Genomic DNA, 15,385 nt, shown 5'->3' with positions numbered 1-15,385 from the left:
CAGATTTATCCGTGTGGATTTATTTCTAGGCTCTCCATTTTGTCCCGTTGGTCTGTGTGTTGGGTTTTAAACAAGTACCACGCAGTCTTGGTTACTTTGGATGATAAGGTCACGTTGTGCTGTCCCTCCAGCTGCAGGGACAGGTGTGGCCGCATCCTGGGGACAACCGCAGGCTACTGCTCTCTCCTGGCAAAGGTGCTTTCTTTCTCCTTGGCCTTGCGGGTGCCAGGCGCAGCCATCTCCCGAGGGTGCACCCTGGTGTTGCACACACTCACTTCAAGGCAGCTGTTCTGCTGATGAGCTCAATTTAACTCCATTCTAATTCATCTTAGCCTGAGTTGGCTTTGTTCAATTATCCGGACTCAACTTGACTCACCTTTACTGAGCCCCATCAGCCCGTCCACACTCTCAGCAAGTATTCTAAAGTGTCAGCATCTCTATGGGGCCTTGGGGCTCAGGTTGCTTTTTGAGCAAGTGCTCTCACTTCTCTGTTCTGACCTGAGGGTGTCAGTGTGTTGTGGTGAAGAGATTCCAGCAGGATGTGGAGCAGGACTGCCCTGTGTTTTCACCCAAGACCTGCCCACTGTTTCTTTATCTGTGGGGGATTTGTCGGAATTACATTCATAGAAGGCACTCAGAAATGGTATCCACTAAATCTTCCCACTTCTCTGGTCCTAAAGGAAAGACTAAGAAACCCAACGCACACACACACGCACACCAAAGCTCATCCAACACGTAGAAAGCAGAACCCACTAGGAAAGAGTCCGCAGGGACCCGCAGTGGTCCTAACCTTGTCTCTCCCCACGCTCCTCAGGGGTCCCTTTTGGTACCTGCACTGAAGTTCTTTTGGAAAACAGCCTTGACATTTCTCCAAGTTACTGGAGGGCACCCCTGGGCTCAGTCTGACCCTTGGCATTTCACTTGGCCTGTGCAGGGCTTCGTTATTACCCACCCCCTCAGGAGCCGGGAGACAACCCAGGAACAGAGGGGATGGCCGCAGCCTCCCCGCCCCACCAGCCAGCAGACCCCTGTAAGGCCCCACAGGTCACCCTGCAGTGTTGACCGAGGAAGACGGGAAAGAACCGCTGGACTCTAAGAGAGCGAGGTGGCGTCAGGGTGGGTCCCCCAGCCCCGGGTGCACTCCTCCCCCACAGCAGGGCTGCAACCTCCGCTGGGTTCCAGGACACGGCCGTGGGCAGTGCGTGTTCTGCAGTTCCTGGGCCCAGCGCCTTTCCTCCGCAGCTCGCGGTTCCCTGTTGGCGCTCATTCCAGGTCCAGGCTGTGCCTCTGCCCAGAGTGGCCTCCCTCGGAGCTGCGCGGGGTCGCCTCACCTGCATGTCCCCCTCTTTCAGGTTCTCGATGGTCTCGGACGCGGAGACGGAGAGCATCTTCATGGAGCCCATTCACCTTTCCTCGGCCGTGGCGGCCAAACAGATCATCAGCGAAGGTGACCTGGTGGGCCCTGGCGGGGGGTCCCCAGAGCTGCCTCTCCATTCAGGAGGGCAGCGTGAGAGGGCAGAGCTGCCAGAGCCACTGTCAACTCTGTGGGAGGGAGGAGGTCAGCAGTTCTCCTTGGCTGTGGGGAGGCAGCCCCAAGCGGCCCCCGGCCTCCTGTTGAGCCATTTTGGTTGACTTCAAGGGTCGTGGGCAGGTGGCTTATAGGAGAGACCAAACCTGAGAGCCCAAACGGCTCCAAACGGATCCTACAGGGATCTCTGCATCCTCCGAGCTTCTGGTGGTCTTCCACTGAGGGGCTCGTGGGAGCAGGCAGGAAGGGGCAGGAGCGAGGTCCACACTGTGCCTTTGCCTTTTGAAGCCCACGGCAGACTGTGCTTCACTCAAGGACGTTCATCCCAGTGGGAGGGGTTTTTCCTCCCGGTCACTTTTGGACAAATCATCCTTCACTTCACTCCTTGGCTTTCCTGGGCCCCCACGCCTCTGGGGAGGTGGGCAGCGCAAGGCAGCACTGCTGAAGCAGCACCCTCTGGCCCCTGGGCTTGATCTGGCTCCTGCCACTAGTGGCACGGTCCCTTCCCTGGCCTCGGTCATGCCAACCACCCAGGTCCACCTTAACCACAGGTTCTCTTGGACCCCTGGCCCTTTGGGTCCCCACCAGGGCTCTGGAGGACACTGGAGCTCTCACACCTCACGGAGAACCAGAATCTGGGGTGCCCTGGCTGGGCGACCTGGCTGGCTGCCCCGGGCACTGGGAGGCCCCACCTCCTCCCAACCCCTCTGCTCCTCGCCAGGCCGGGCCTGGACCTGGGCAGTGCCTCCACCTTGATCTGGCGCTCTCGGCATTTCCCCTGCACACCGCAGCGCGGCAGGGCCTTCTTCCTCCTTCCTGTGTGGGAGTTCCTGACCTCCGCCCGGGTCACCTCGGCCCTGTGCTCCACTCCGCGGGCCGCTCTCCAGGCATTGATGAGTTACAGTCCAGCTTGAGGAGTTGTAGAAACCTCCTTTCCTCTTTGAAAGCTGGACTTTCAAGTCTACAGAATGCCGTGGACATTCAATGTCTAGTTTGAAGCAAAAGAAGAGAAATGGCTTTTTTATTCCAGGTCTTATCTTCTCTCCCCCTTTCTAGGGCATGAAAACTAACTTGCATCAGCCTTAGTGCCTGAAGGACTCAGAGGAAAGAAAAAACAATGTATCGCAGAGAAGGGACAATGTATCAGGTGGCAGGTTAAAATGTTACCAGCACTAGGGATCAGGAGGGCAGAGTTGGGCCGGCCACCTCCGGGACGGGCCAGGAGATGGGTGTGGCCTCGGCTTTCTTCGGAAGCCAATTATTACAGGAATAATTAGGAACATTGATCAGGCAGCGGGTGTACTGTAACCAAGGTGAGGGAAGTGCACATCCCATGTTCTCCAACCAGAGGCCCAGGGAAACCAGGAGGGCCAGGCGAGGACGGGACACTTGTTTGTAAACCGAAAAGGAAGGAGATCAAAACAGCTGCTGCTCCCAGGCTCAGGAACAGTGCTGTGTCTTCCACTGAGCCCGGAGAACGCTCCGACTACAGGCAGCACAGGAAAGAGATCTCGTTCCTTGTACTTTTATATCTGTAGGAGACCCCAGGGAGCCAGGAGAGAAATCTGAGCGGTGGGGAAAACAGGAACGCTACATCTATTTTTAAACAACACAGAGCTCTGGCATGGCAGCCTCCTTCCTGCTTTTGAAACAGAGATCAGAGAACATTTAGAGTGGGACCTGCTGGAACTGCCAGGGGCGGTACTTCTCACTTCAGACCGACAGAAGCCTCCGACAGGGCCCAGGCACAGCCGGACTCCCTGGACTCCAGTCCTGGAACAGCAGCCCACTTCAGAAACCTGCCGGATACTTCCTTGAAGGGCTGTCCCTCTTCCACAGCCACCACTGCAGGAGGCCGCCCCTCAGGGAGGAGGAGGTGCAGGCCAGAGCCCGTGTCCATGGCGGAGGCCGCACCTCTCCTCTCTCTCCTTCTCTCCGTCAGTGCATTTGGCTACCCAGAGAGGCCTTTCTCTCTCCTGTTCCTTCCCGCCTCCCTAGGGAAGGAAAGCATCTTGCTCCCTGGCCCTCTCCCGTGGGCTAACTTGTGAGCTGGTATATTATCAGGAGATACGGTCGGCTCAGAGGGATGAGTCAGACTCTGAGCTGGTCTGGAATTTGAGCTTTTCTGACCTGGTGTCAGAGAGACACTGAACCTGGTTTGAGATTGGTAAACTCACCTGTCTGGGGTCAGGACGGCTGGGGACTCCAGGTGCTCAGGCTCTGGTGCGGGGAAGCAAACACTAACTGAAATAGTTAAAGTGAACACTCAGGTAGCGCTGTATCCGTGACTCCTGAAAGCTTTACTTTCCCAGGGTAATTTGCATTCCACAGGTAAGGGAGTCCAACCAGCAGAGCGAACCAGGTTAGGGAAGAACATGGTCCATTCATTTGGAAAATAACTCAGAGCATCCACTTCGTGCTGAGCACCATAGGACTCCTAAGTGTGACTCAGACAGACCCTAGTTCTCAAGGACCATGTCTAAGCTGTGAGCAGCCAGAGAAACCAAGGAGAGAGTAAGGAAACCCAGCTTCTTCCCATCACCCTTGCCCACCTGCAGCTGACCCTGACCCCAGTGTCTAGCTGGTCAGAGGGCCATTGGGGCCTTGCTCAGTCCGCCTGCAATCCCCTGGCATTCAGCTCATGCCCACAGTCCCAAGAGAGCTGGCCAGGAGCAAGTTCTCCAAGGAACAGGGAAGGCTACGTTGTCCTCACTCCCTAATGCAAATGCCACCTGCTGCCCGTAGAGCTCAAGCCTCGGGGGCTCAGAGCAGACACAGAGTGTCCGGGCATGCTGGAGTCCGCTGAGCAGCTGCTGGTGGAGGACCTGTACAACCGTGTCAGGGAGAAGATGGATGACACCAGCCTCTACAACACCCCCTGCGTGCTGGACCTGCAGCGGGCCCTGGTCCAGGACCGCCAGGAGGCCCCTCGGAACGAGGTGGATGAGGTCTGGCCCAACGTCTTCATAGCTGAGAAGTGAGTGTGACCACGGTGGTGGTGGTGACCTTTGTCTCCCCTCTGTTAGTGCCTGGGAGAGGTGACATTCCTTCAGCTTCACCCACAGCCCTCACAGCTCCAGCCCCCAGGCTGCCTGACCACGTGCCCTGCCCTGGCCTGGCCTGGGGAGAGACTCCCCAAACCTGCAAACAGATGCCCAGGCTCCCTGATCTAGCCTTGCCCCGTGGGTGCCTCCTCTGGGCCTCCTTTCCTGACACAGACTCCTGACACCATGTCCACCATCCCTGGACATCCACAACAGCCATTGGACAGAACGGCAGGAGCCGTCCACAGTGCTGGTCCAACACACGAAAGTGTGTGCCACACAGTGGGCGGGAAACCGGGTTACAAAAGAATACTGAATGCTCACAGATAGGTAGAGGGGTGTGTGTGTGTGTGTGTGTGTGTGTGTGTGTGTGTGTGTGTGCTCGCACGCGCGCTTTTCCATCAACAAGTTAGCAGTAGGAGTCTCTGGGAAGTGGTTTTACAAGTGGCTTTAGTTTCCTGTCTAGGTTTGTTATGAATTTTACAAGTTCCCAAGACATTTATTGCCTTCGTAATCAGAAAAAATGTTATTTTTTAAAAGTTTATGAATGGTTTCCAGAACAAAAACAAAGACAACTTCCACATTCCACGTGTTATCCCTCCAGGCCTTACCAGTGCGTAATTGGTACCAGCAGGTTAATATAAGAAACTGATTTTGGCTGATCCACTGCCTGCTGAATGGATGTGCTCCCAGTGTAATTACCCAGGTGTCCACAAGCACAGAGGGACCCGGGCCCGGGCGGGCAGTAGGAGACAGCTGGGGACATGAGGTCTGAAACTCCTTCCTGTAGTGACGGGTGCCTGGGGCCTGTTCCCAGGGCAGGGACCAAATCCTGTGTGTTCACCACCAGAAGCTCTTGGCTTGTGGCCCCAGGCACCTCCAGCCGCCCCAGCTCACTGTCCTGCTCCTTCCTGGGCAGGCCTGTGCTCAGGGCTCTCAAATTGAGCCCTTCAGACTCAGCTGCAGCACAAAGAGCTCAGAAACACGGGTTCTTGTTCCACCTTTTTCTTCTTTCACGGTCTTGGGCAGTTATTCATTTTTAGAATCTTTGAATGGAGTTAAAATTGTTGCCCTTGAGTTTACTGTAAGGGGAAAACGAGATGCTGCATATGAGGGGATTTGGGCAATACAGTGTGTGTCATCCGTGCACCACACACCTAATGTCTTGTCTGCCAGCTTTGTGCTTGGGTGAGAGTGCCTTCCCAAGGTAGGGGATTCGCAACGAGAGAACCCTGGACCACCCTAAAGATTCCTTGCACCCCAATCTCGCTCCCCCCACCCTGCCCATCCAGCTCTGTCTCTTCTCTCTCTCGTGCAGCAGCCAAGTCAGGCCCCTTTAAACACAGGTGTCCACAGTGCGCCCCAGACCTCCTGGGGAGAGGAGGAGGCACTCACCCTGCTGGGTCTCCAGGCCCAGAGGCAGGCTCCCATCATGGTGGTCAACCTGCCCGGCTCTCCCTGCAGGAGTGCGGCTGTGAACAAGGGGCGGCTGAAGAGGCTGGGCATCACCCACATCCTGAATGCTGCCCACGGCACCGGTGTCTACACGGGCCCTGAATTCTACACTGGGCTGGAGATCCAGTACCTGGGCGTGGAGGTGGACGACTTCCCCGAGGTGGACATCTCCCAGCACTTCCGGAAGGCTGCGGAGTTCCTGGACGAGGCCCTGCTGACCTACAGAGGTGAGGGCTCTGCTGCTCGGGCTGTGGACTCCCCCGGGGTAGAAGCAAGGGGGGTCTGACAACACGGCTGTTCTCTAGGAAGTGGAGGAAGGACAGGATGATCACTGACCCCACAGGCAATCCCGGGGGCCTCTCGTGTGCGGGTGCTGTGGTGGCACCCAGGCAACAGATGGACACGCTTAAGCTGGCCAAGGAGAGATGACAGGGAGGGCGGGAGGTGTGGGGTGGTGGCAAGCGCAAGGCAGGGACTGTCCTGCGATGGCTCCCAGGGCTGACCGGCTCCTTGGAGAGGCCATCTGGGAGGTCCTTCTGAGTGCCTGGTCCCCAAGGGAAGTGACCTGAGAGTAGCCACAGCAGAGCCTGGAGGACAGGCTGGAGCCAGGACAGTGGCCACAGAACGGCAGCCAGAGGGCAGGGTCTCAGTCCAGGATGCGTTCGGCTTTTTCCACCTGGACAGGGCTGTTTCCCTGTCCCGGGGAGCTCCAGTTTTCTTCAACACAGAACAAAGATCAAAACAGCTGATTCTCAAGTTGTCATGAGGGGCTGGGCTGGGCCTCAGCGGGAGAGCACTCGCCTAGCACGTGCGAGGCCCCAAAATAAAGACGTTGTGTCCAACTAAAAAATAAATACTAAAAATTTTTAAAAAAATAAAGTTGCCATGAGGGGTAAAAATCTTTAATGCATATCAGGGTTTATTTAGCATAACACCCAGCTCTTGGTGAATGCCTGAACGTCATGCCATGATTGTAATATACCATGTGGCATTCCTGGGAAGGGCATTTCCTGTCACCACCAACATCAGAGATAGGTCACATCCAATGGGACATGCACACACGTCACGTGTGTGTCATAAATACACGCACACACACGTAATGCTTAAAAATCTCCTACTTTAAAAAACATGGGCCTTTGGACACATTGGGTTGCTGGCATCTGTCCAGGGTCTGTGGGAGGGGACCTGTTCCTTCCACTGGACCTGGAGAGCAAGGCCAACCTCCCTGTGGAGAGGGAGCCAAGAGCCTCAGACACAGGGTGGGTGGCAGGTCCCCACAGCATCCAGGGCGAAAGAGGCTTCAACTCATTTTTGGGGCCACCAAGGCACCACGAGAGCCTGTGGGGAGGTGGAGGGAGGATGTTGCATTGGGTGTAGGAGCTGCGGCTCCGGGAGGAAGCTCCTTGCTGTCCATGAGGGGCCAGCCCACATTGAACACCCACGTTGGTGTCAGCAGGCGTGCACCCAGTCTGCCGGTGAGGGTGGCCTCTCCTGCCAGGTTTCTGTTCTTACGACTAAAAGGCTCAGGGGTCACTCCAGTTGAACTGGGCTGACTGGGCTGTGCAAGAGACAAGAGACCCAAATACCTTTTTCTTTGGGGTCGCGGTGACAGCTCCTCTGAACTTAAGGGTCCACAGGAAGAGAGAGAGAGAGAGAGAGAGAGAGAGAGAGAGCATGCGCTGACCCCTTTTATTGAGGAGAAGCTACTCAAATGAGGCCAGGGGTCAGATTTCAGGGGGCTGAGTCTATCTTCATGATGTCCACTGTCAGCAGGCTGACTGACACCTGGGTAGGCCACACCCAAGGGCACAGTAAGAGAAGGGGACACACACAAGGCACTTCCATGGAACATTCTATCCTAAACAGGGCAAGGGGTTATATTACAAAGGAACAGGTGAGCGTAGCTCCACCCACGGGGCTGTAGGAAGACACACCCATGCAGGAGACACCGACCCTTGAACCCAAGAAGGGTGGGGAAAGCTCTGCCACATGTCTGTGACTGAGCGCCTCAGCACCCAGCAGGGAGTGTGACCCAGTCATGTGCAAAGTTGGCCTCCCACACTCTCCTGTCCCTCAAGCCTTGCTCTTGAGCGGGAGCAGAGGGCCATGCCCTGACTCTGGCTGCTGCCTGTAGGGTAGGTCCCACTCGTGAACGCCCCTACCCTAGAGCCTTCTTCCTGTGGCTTCCTCTGCTCTTAGATGCTTGGACACTAGCTGCTAACAAGGAGGAGGGTGGAAAGGGACACCCCCGACCCCTCAGGACAGTGCTGTTATCCACATCTAACCGTCCTGGAAGCTGAGACCCAGCAGTCTGGTGGCTTTGCCAGATGTAACAATCAAGATGCCCTTGGTTGCTGGTAACAGAAAACCATCCCAAACCCTTCACAGCAGCAGAGGCCTTCAATAGGAGGCCACAGGAGGATCCAGAGACCACAGGAGTGTGGCACCGAGTGGCCAGGAGCAAGGACAGGCAGGGCACTCTTGGTCCCACCCTTCCTCGCTTCCCTGGGTGGCAAACGCAGGCCTGGCACTAGCCGATCACCTGCCTCTGCCCATCGCCATGGGCTTCTACCCACCAGCAGTCCCTCAGGCCACCCCGGCTCCTTGGAGAGACCCCAGGGTACAGTAGGCCCAGAGACACACAGAACCTGCAGCCTCGTCTGAGTGGGATCTGAAGCCCTTATGAGGAGGACTGGGTGGTCACGTGCCGGAATGCGTTGGCAAGTCCAAGGTGAGGCCTTGGTCCTACCAGATGGCCCAGGGAGGGACCGTGGAGCCCTGGGCTGGAGTGGGAGGGGCAGGCAGCCCATAGTAAGCAGTGGCCTGAACCCCTGAACTCTGCTCTCCTGTGCCCCCCAGTGGGTACTGGATCTTGGCAACAGACCCTGCAGCATCGCTGAGCCTCAGGGCCCATCTCATCTCTGACCCCTTGTGTGACAAAGGCATGGCCTTGGCTGGCAGGGAGACAGAATAAGGAGACTCGCCTCCCATCTCATCTAATCAGGGCTCTCAGCCGATGCTAAAGGTCCCCCAAGACTGTGGGCAGACAGACGGTGACGGCCAGGAAGAAGGTCTCCAGGGGTCTGGTCTGCACTCTAAGCCAGCACTAGAGGGGCGGTGTGGACGCCACGGCCATCCCGTTCAAGGCAGAGGGCAAGCACAAGGGAGGGGCAGATGACTGACGTGCTGAATGGCAGGGTCACGACTGGACTAGCCCCGCAGACTTACGGGCAGGTCACAGCTGCCGCAGTACTGGAAGGAATCTGTGAGATGCCATGAGATAAGGAAGACAGACTTGGAATCTTTTTAAGTTTTATAGATTTCGGTTGATGTAGAAGACGACTTGAGGCCATTGTGTGACATGCCCACCCACACAGACCGCAGGCCCGGGCACGTGGTGCTGTGGTTCAGGTGGGTCTGAGTGTCGCCCAGCACTTCCCATATTGGAATTTAATCCCATTGTGAGGTGTTAAGAGGGTGGGAACTTAATCAGAGTATGGTATTCAGAGACCTTTGGGAAGGATGAGGTTCGGATGCAGGCATTAGGGTGGAGCCTCATGATTGAATCCTGGAAACGTTTGAAGAAGGGGGAGATGAAGGCAGACACAGATGCATGCTCCCTGCCTTATCCTGTAATGCTCTGCACTGCCTTGGGACTCTGCCAGCAGGAGGGCCATCACCAGATGAGGCTCCTGGATGTCAAACTTACAGAACCATAAGCCCCAATAAACTATTTTTCTTTGTAAAGTAGCCTGCCTCAGGTATTTCATTATAGTAATGGACAGCTGACTGATACAGAATGCATGAACGAAGGCTATGTTCTTAGAGCCAGAGTGGTGAGGGTTCCACCTACTGTGTGCCATTCAGTTAAACGTGACATGTTTGGCTCCATCCTAACCCAAACTCCTCAGTGAGCAACTGATAAGTTTAACTCTTAACCTGGAGGAGAGTGTCTAGGATAGCATGGAAATGTGAAAAAGAAAGTTTGAATATTGATTGAAAGACACATAATAGCCAGAAAAAAAAATCCTTAGGGAAGAATATGATAGTGATCCTCTCGAGGATTTTTGCACATAGGTTGGGATCCTATGGAGTATTCATTCTTGAATCCACAATGTCAGAATAGGAGCGCTGGCTGCTGTTGCACTGTTATGCTTTGCCCTAGATAGGAAAGAACTTCCAAGATTCGAGTGATCCCACATGAAGGGGGCCATGTCCACCTGTCTCCGTGAGCCAGTGAGCTCCAAATCCCAGGAACCATCCTGCAGAGGCTGGTGGTGGCCAGCCAGCATGAGGACCCTGTACAGGGCAATCCCAAGCTCTGACTGACTGGGGGTGCTCTTCCGCCCTGGGATCTGCTCTGATTCGGGGACTCAGGCGATGATGAACACCAGCTCCAAGCACTGGGTCCAGCACCCGGGACAGCACTTCAGAGAAGCAGGACCAGGCAGCTGCCACGGTGGCATCACGTCTCTGTGTGTTCTATTTGCAGGGAAAGTCCTGGTCAGCAGCGAAATGGGCATCAGCCGGTCGGCAGTGCTGGTGGCGGCCTACCTGATGATCTTCCACAACATGGCCATCCTGGAGGCCTTGATGACCGTGCGCAGGAAGCGGGCCATCTATCCCAACGACGGCTTCCTGAAGCAGCTGCGGGAGCTCAACGAGCAGCTGATGGAGGAGCGAGAGGAGGACTGCGGCCCAGAGGGAGCCGGCGAGGGCCAGGAGGCCCTGGGCACCCTCGGGGCGCGAGCGCAGCTGACGGTGGAGGAGGAGGACGAGGCCACCAGCCACCTCAGCGGCTGCTCCCTGGGGAAGGCCAGCCAGGCCTCGGGGCCCCTCACCCTCATTGACGAGGAGGAGGAGGAGAAGCTGTACGAGGAGTGGAAGAAGGGCCAGGGCCTCGCGGCGGGCAGCGCGGCCGGGGGTGGACAGTGTCCAGGGCCGGCCTTTTCGCGCCAGGCCAGCCAGAAGCAGGAGCAGGAGCTCGAGGACCAGGGCGTGGAGAGGATCGTCCAGGAGTGGCAGAGCCGCAACGAGAGGTACCACGCCCAGGGCCACCAGCGGTGGGCCCTGGAGGAGGAGGACGAGGAGGTCCAGGAGGAGGAGGGCAAGTCCGTGCGGAGGCGCCGGCGCTCGCGGAGCCAGAGCAGCGTCTCCGAGAGCGAGAGCGTGCTCAGCCGGGAGGCGCGCGTCCTGCGGCAGTTGGAGCTCGGCGGCCCCAGCCCAGGTGCCCGGCGCCGCTCGGACTCGGTGTCCACCGAGAGCACGTGGGACATGTGGAATGAGAGGCTGCTGGAGATCGAGAGGGAGGCCGCGCGGGAGTTCCGCTCCAGGAGCAGGAGGGAGGAGGAGGACACGCGCTCGGAGGCCGGGAGCACGGTGCCCGAGGATGACCAGCAGAGCGTGTGCTCTGAGGCCAGCTCCTTCTACAACTTCTGCAGCAGGAACAAGGACAAGCTCACTGCCCTGGAGAGGTGGAAGATCAAGAGAATCCAGTTTGGATTTCACAAGAAAGAGCTAGGGGCGGGAGAGGGCAGCGGTGAGGCGCAGGGCCCTGAGGATGCCCCCGCGGAGAGGAACCCCCCAGACGTCAACCTGACGGCCTACCAGGCCTGGAAGCTGAGGCACCAGAAGAAGGTGGGCAGCGAGAACAAGGAGGAGGTGATGGAGCTGGGCAAGGCGGAGAACGCCGTCCTGGCCAAGAAGAGACAGCGGAGGCTGGAGCTGCTGGAGAGGAGTCGGCGGACGCTGGAGGAGAGCCAGTCCACGGCCAGCTGGGAGGTGGATGGCTCCGTCGCCAGCGGGAGCATCCCCCTGTCTGCCTTCTGCTCTGCAGCCTGCTCCGTCAGTGCTAATGGGGACACAGGGTCAGTACTGAGCGCCCAGAGCCACCACTCCCACCTGTCCCAGGCTGCCAGCAGCATTGGGGGATGCTCGACCGCCAACCCCAGCACCCCCCTGCCCAGCCTGCCAGTGGGGCCTGGAGACACCATTTCCATCGCCAGCATCCAGAACTGGATTGCCAGCGTGGTCAGTGAGACCCTGGCTCAGAAGCAGGGTGAAATGCTGCTGCTGTCTCGCTCACCATCCATGGCAAGCATGAGGGCAGGGCCAGCCACCAGCTGCCTGGGGGACGACCAAGTCTCCATGCTCAGTGGACAGAGCAGCTCCCTTCTGGGTGACCGCCTGCTGGGTCAGAGCCAGGCCAGGCCCAGCTCCGACTCCCAGTCCGTGCTGTCCTCCAGCACCTCGCTGAGCTCCAGGGCTGAAGGGGCTGGGAGCAGGGTGAGAGGGACCAGCAAGCCCATCTACAGCCTCTTTGCTGACGATGTGGACCTAAAGGAGCTCGGCCGCAAGGAGAGGGAGATGCAGATGGAGCTGAGGGAGAAGATGTCCGAGTACAAAATGGAGAAGCTGGCCTCCGACAACAAACGCAGCTCCCTGTTCAAGAAGAAGAAGGTCAAGGAAGAGGATGATGGTGCCGGTGATAGGGATGGGGACACAGACAGCGCCATCGGGAGCTTCCGACTCTCTTCCCGCAGTAACTCCCAAAAGCCTGAAACGGACGCCTCCTCCTCCCTGGTGGTCTCTGACCACTGTAGGAGAGGCAGCAGAAATGGCAAGGAGATGGACAGCAGCATCAATAAGTGGCTCAGTGGCCTCAGGACCGAGGAAGACTCTCCTCCCCAGAGTGACTGGTCTGGCAGCTCCAGGGAGCGGTACAGCAGATCTTCCCTGCACCGGGAAACCGAGTCCAAATCCTGCAGTTACAAGTTCTCCAAATCCCGGTCAGAGGAGCAGGACACCTCCTCCTACCACGACGCGGACGGCAGCTCTGTGAGGAGCACTTCCCGTTTCTCCTCGTCCTCCACCAGGGAGGGCAGAGAGACCCACAAGTTCTCCAGGTCCACATTCAGTGAGACCTCCAGCTCCCGAGAGGAGAGCCCCGAGCCCTACTTCTTCCGCCGGACCCCTGAGCCCTCCGAAGGGGAAGAGTCCCCAGAGCCACGGCGCCGGGACTGGGCTAGGCCCAGGGACTGGGAGGACGTGGAAGAGTCATCCAAGTCGGACTTCTCTGAGTTTGGAGCCAAGAGGAAATTCACCCAGAGCTTCATGAGGTCTGAAGAGGAAGGCGAGAAAGAGAGGACAGAAAACAGAGAGGAGGGCAGGTTTGCCTCTGGGCGGAGGAGCCAGTATCGGAGAAGCACAGACAGAGAGGAAGAGGAGGAGATGGACGACGAAGCCATCATCGCTGCTTGGAGACGCCGGCAAGAGGAGACCAGGACTAAGCTGCAGAGGAGGAGGGAGGACTGAACAGGGCCTGGGCCACCTGCCGCTCAGCAGAGCACAGGGCTCAGGCACACCCTGCCACCACCCCTCAGGGGCCGAGGACGCAGAGAGGATCTCTCCAACAGGCAGAGTGGCAGTGCCAGAGTGGAAAGACACCAGGGTTCAGGGTGGGAGGAGAGGAGCCATGCTGGGCCAGCTCGGGCCGTTTTCTGTCATCCAGGGCCCTCTGTGCTTTGGTGCTTAGGTGTTCGACAGTGTGTGTCCTGGGCTGGAGAGGAGAGCGTGAAAGGAATTGCAGTTTGTTGGAGAGTCCAGTGCACATCCAGAAGGCCATAAGGCAGGACTTGGTTCTGTTCAAGTGGTTTCATAACAAGTCCCAGGAAATCTGTCAGCAATGCCCAGCTCTGTTTAATATCTTGGATCTCCATTAAATTGGTTTGTTGTGAAATCTTCCTTCTGCACTCTGGTCACTTTAGCTCTTTCGATGTTAGGGGAAACTCACTTCAGAAGTCATGGTGGGTTTTTATGGGCCAGCCTCACCTTGCTCCACAAAATCTGTGCCTCCAGGCAATGCCACCACCATCTCGTTGTTATATAATAAAGGAACATGGGGTCCAGGAGGGAGGGCAGCTGAGAGGCCATTCCAGGACCCACCCCCACCTCGCCCGGGAGCAACGGAAGGAACTAGGGAAAGAGTGAGGTTAGTGTGTGAGCGGCAAGGTCTGGGGTACAGAGAGGGTCCCTTGGAATGACAGGAACACAAAACCAGCCGGAGGGAGACCAGAAAAGCCCAACAGTACCAGGTGGAGGTGAGTTTTTATAAAACCTCGCGGCCATCCTTGCTTTCATTTCTTGAAGGCTGATTGGATAATGAGAGTGTACTTGGTCCTTCCTTGCCCTGTGGGTGGGCTGAGCTGGTGAGAAGTCTTTACCCTTGTCACCAAGACATTTCTGCCCCTAAGACACAGGTTGGGTTGCTGGAGCAAGCAGAGGACTTTGAACACCTTACAACTCCACTGGTGGGCTGCTCTCCAGAGCTGCTGTGGGGCCGCAGACCCTGGCCGGATTTGAACAGGCCTGTGCCATGCAGGTGTCTGAGATGTCTTGAGTAACCATGAAGCCCAGCCCACGGACACAGCTGGCCACGACTTGATTATCGAGAGGGCAAGAGTAAGGAGGAATCCACCAGAGGGCAAACAGTAACTGGTGATCCTGGGATCCCTTTCTCTAACCTGAGCTGCCTGGGACGTGGAGACGAGGCAGCCTTCCTGCATGGATTGGCTCAGCATCACGTGCCTCATGGCCTCAAAGACGAAAATGCTAAGAAGAGGGGTGCCAGCGTGATGCCCGATCCCTGCACGGCACGCAGCTGCTGTCGGAGTGGCTGAGTTCATTTCCTGCCTCCCGCTCCCTGTACCTGCAGCTCAATTGCTGCGGCCCCATCTCCCCTCATGATGGACAGGAGCTTGGTGGGGTGGGGCAGGGGGCTCAGTATTTGTCCCATTCCCCCCATTCCCCCCTTTCCTTCTTCCTGTTCACCGTGGCTTCAGTGGGCTCCCCTGGGCCTGTGTACTCCCACTGTGTACAAAGGTGCCCCCCTGGCACCCTCTGCACCAAGAGGCTGCTCCCACGGGCCCTGGGCCTCCGGGAGCTCGGGGTTTCCTCTCCTTCTGTGGGGAGGCTTCTGACCCAGGTGTGAGCAGCTGGGCACCCACAGAAGGAGCATCTTCTGAAGGGAGGACTGAGGATCTCACTGGAAGGGCCCTGTGCCGTCTCCACGGAGCCAGTTAACCCGGGTGTCTGCCCAGGCCTCATTTTTAACATCACTCACACGACACACAGATGGGTCCCCGTCATGTCAAGGTAGAGGAGAAATCTCACAACCCACTCCTGGTCCATTCCAACTCACTTCTCTGAATGTGGACCAAGCAGTTGAGGGGTGTGGAGCTGAAGAGTCGCCAGCCTTGCTCCAGCCGGGATGTGCACTGCCCACTTGTGTTGAGATTTCAGGCTACAGGGGCACCTGTAGACCAGCTTGGCTTACCAGCAGGGGAAGCCAGAGAGGTCC

The 15,385-nt window shown here is 57.4% G+C and overlaps 1 protein-coding gene across 2 annotated transcripts in view; it reads left to right on the top strand.

Annotated features, from left to right (window-relative positions):
* Styxl2 (serine/threonine/tyrosine interacting like 2) overlaps nt 1–14,691 on the top strand; it is a 29,177-nt gene extending 14,486 nt beyond the window's left edge. Inside the window, exons 3-6 of one of the 2 annotated variants that reach the window (XM_077802796.1) lie at nt 1,353–1,447; nt 4,274–4,505; nt 6,037–6,254; nt 10,520–14,691. In XM_077802796.1, the coding sequence (XP_077658922.1) occupies nt 1,353–1,447; nt 4,274–4,505; nt 6,037–6,254; nt 10,520–13,341 (3,367 nt within the window). In that variant the 3' untranslated portion in view covers nt 13,342–14,691. The remainder of the gene's footprint in view (nt 1–1,352; nt 1,448–4,273; nt 4,506–6,036; nt 6,255–10,519) is intronic. The other variant, XM_077802795.1, reaches the window with a different exon arrangement.
* The last annotated feature ends 694 nt before the right edge of the window (nt 14,692–15,385 follow it).

This window comes from Urocitellus parryii, chromosome 9 (assembly GCF_045843805.1).
Source record: "Urocitellus parryii isolate mUroPar1 chromosome 9, mUroPar1.hap1, whole genome shotgun sequence".
Classification (NCBI taxonomy): Eukaryota; Metazoa; Chordata; class Mammalia; order Rodentia; family Sciuridae; genus Urocitellus; species Urocitellus parryii.
The sequence above is the reverse complement of the archived record's forward strand: the minus strand, read 5'-3'. Positions and strand labels throughout refer to the sequence as shown.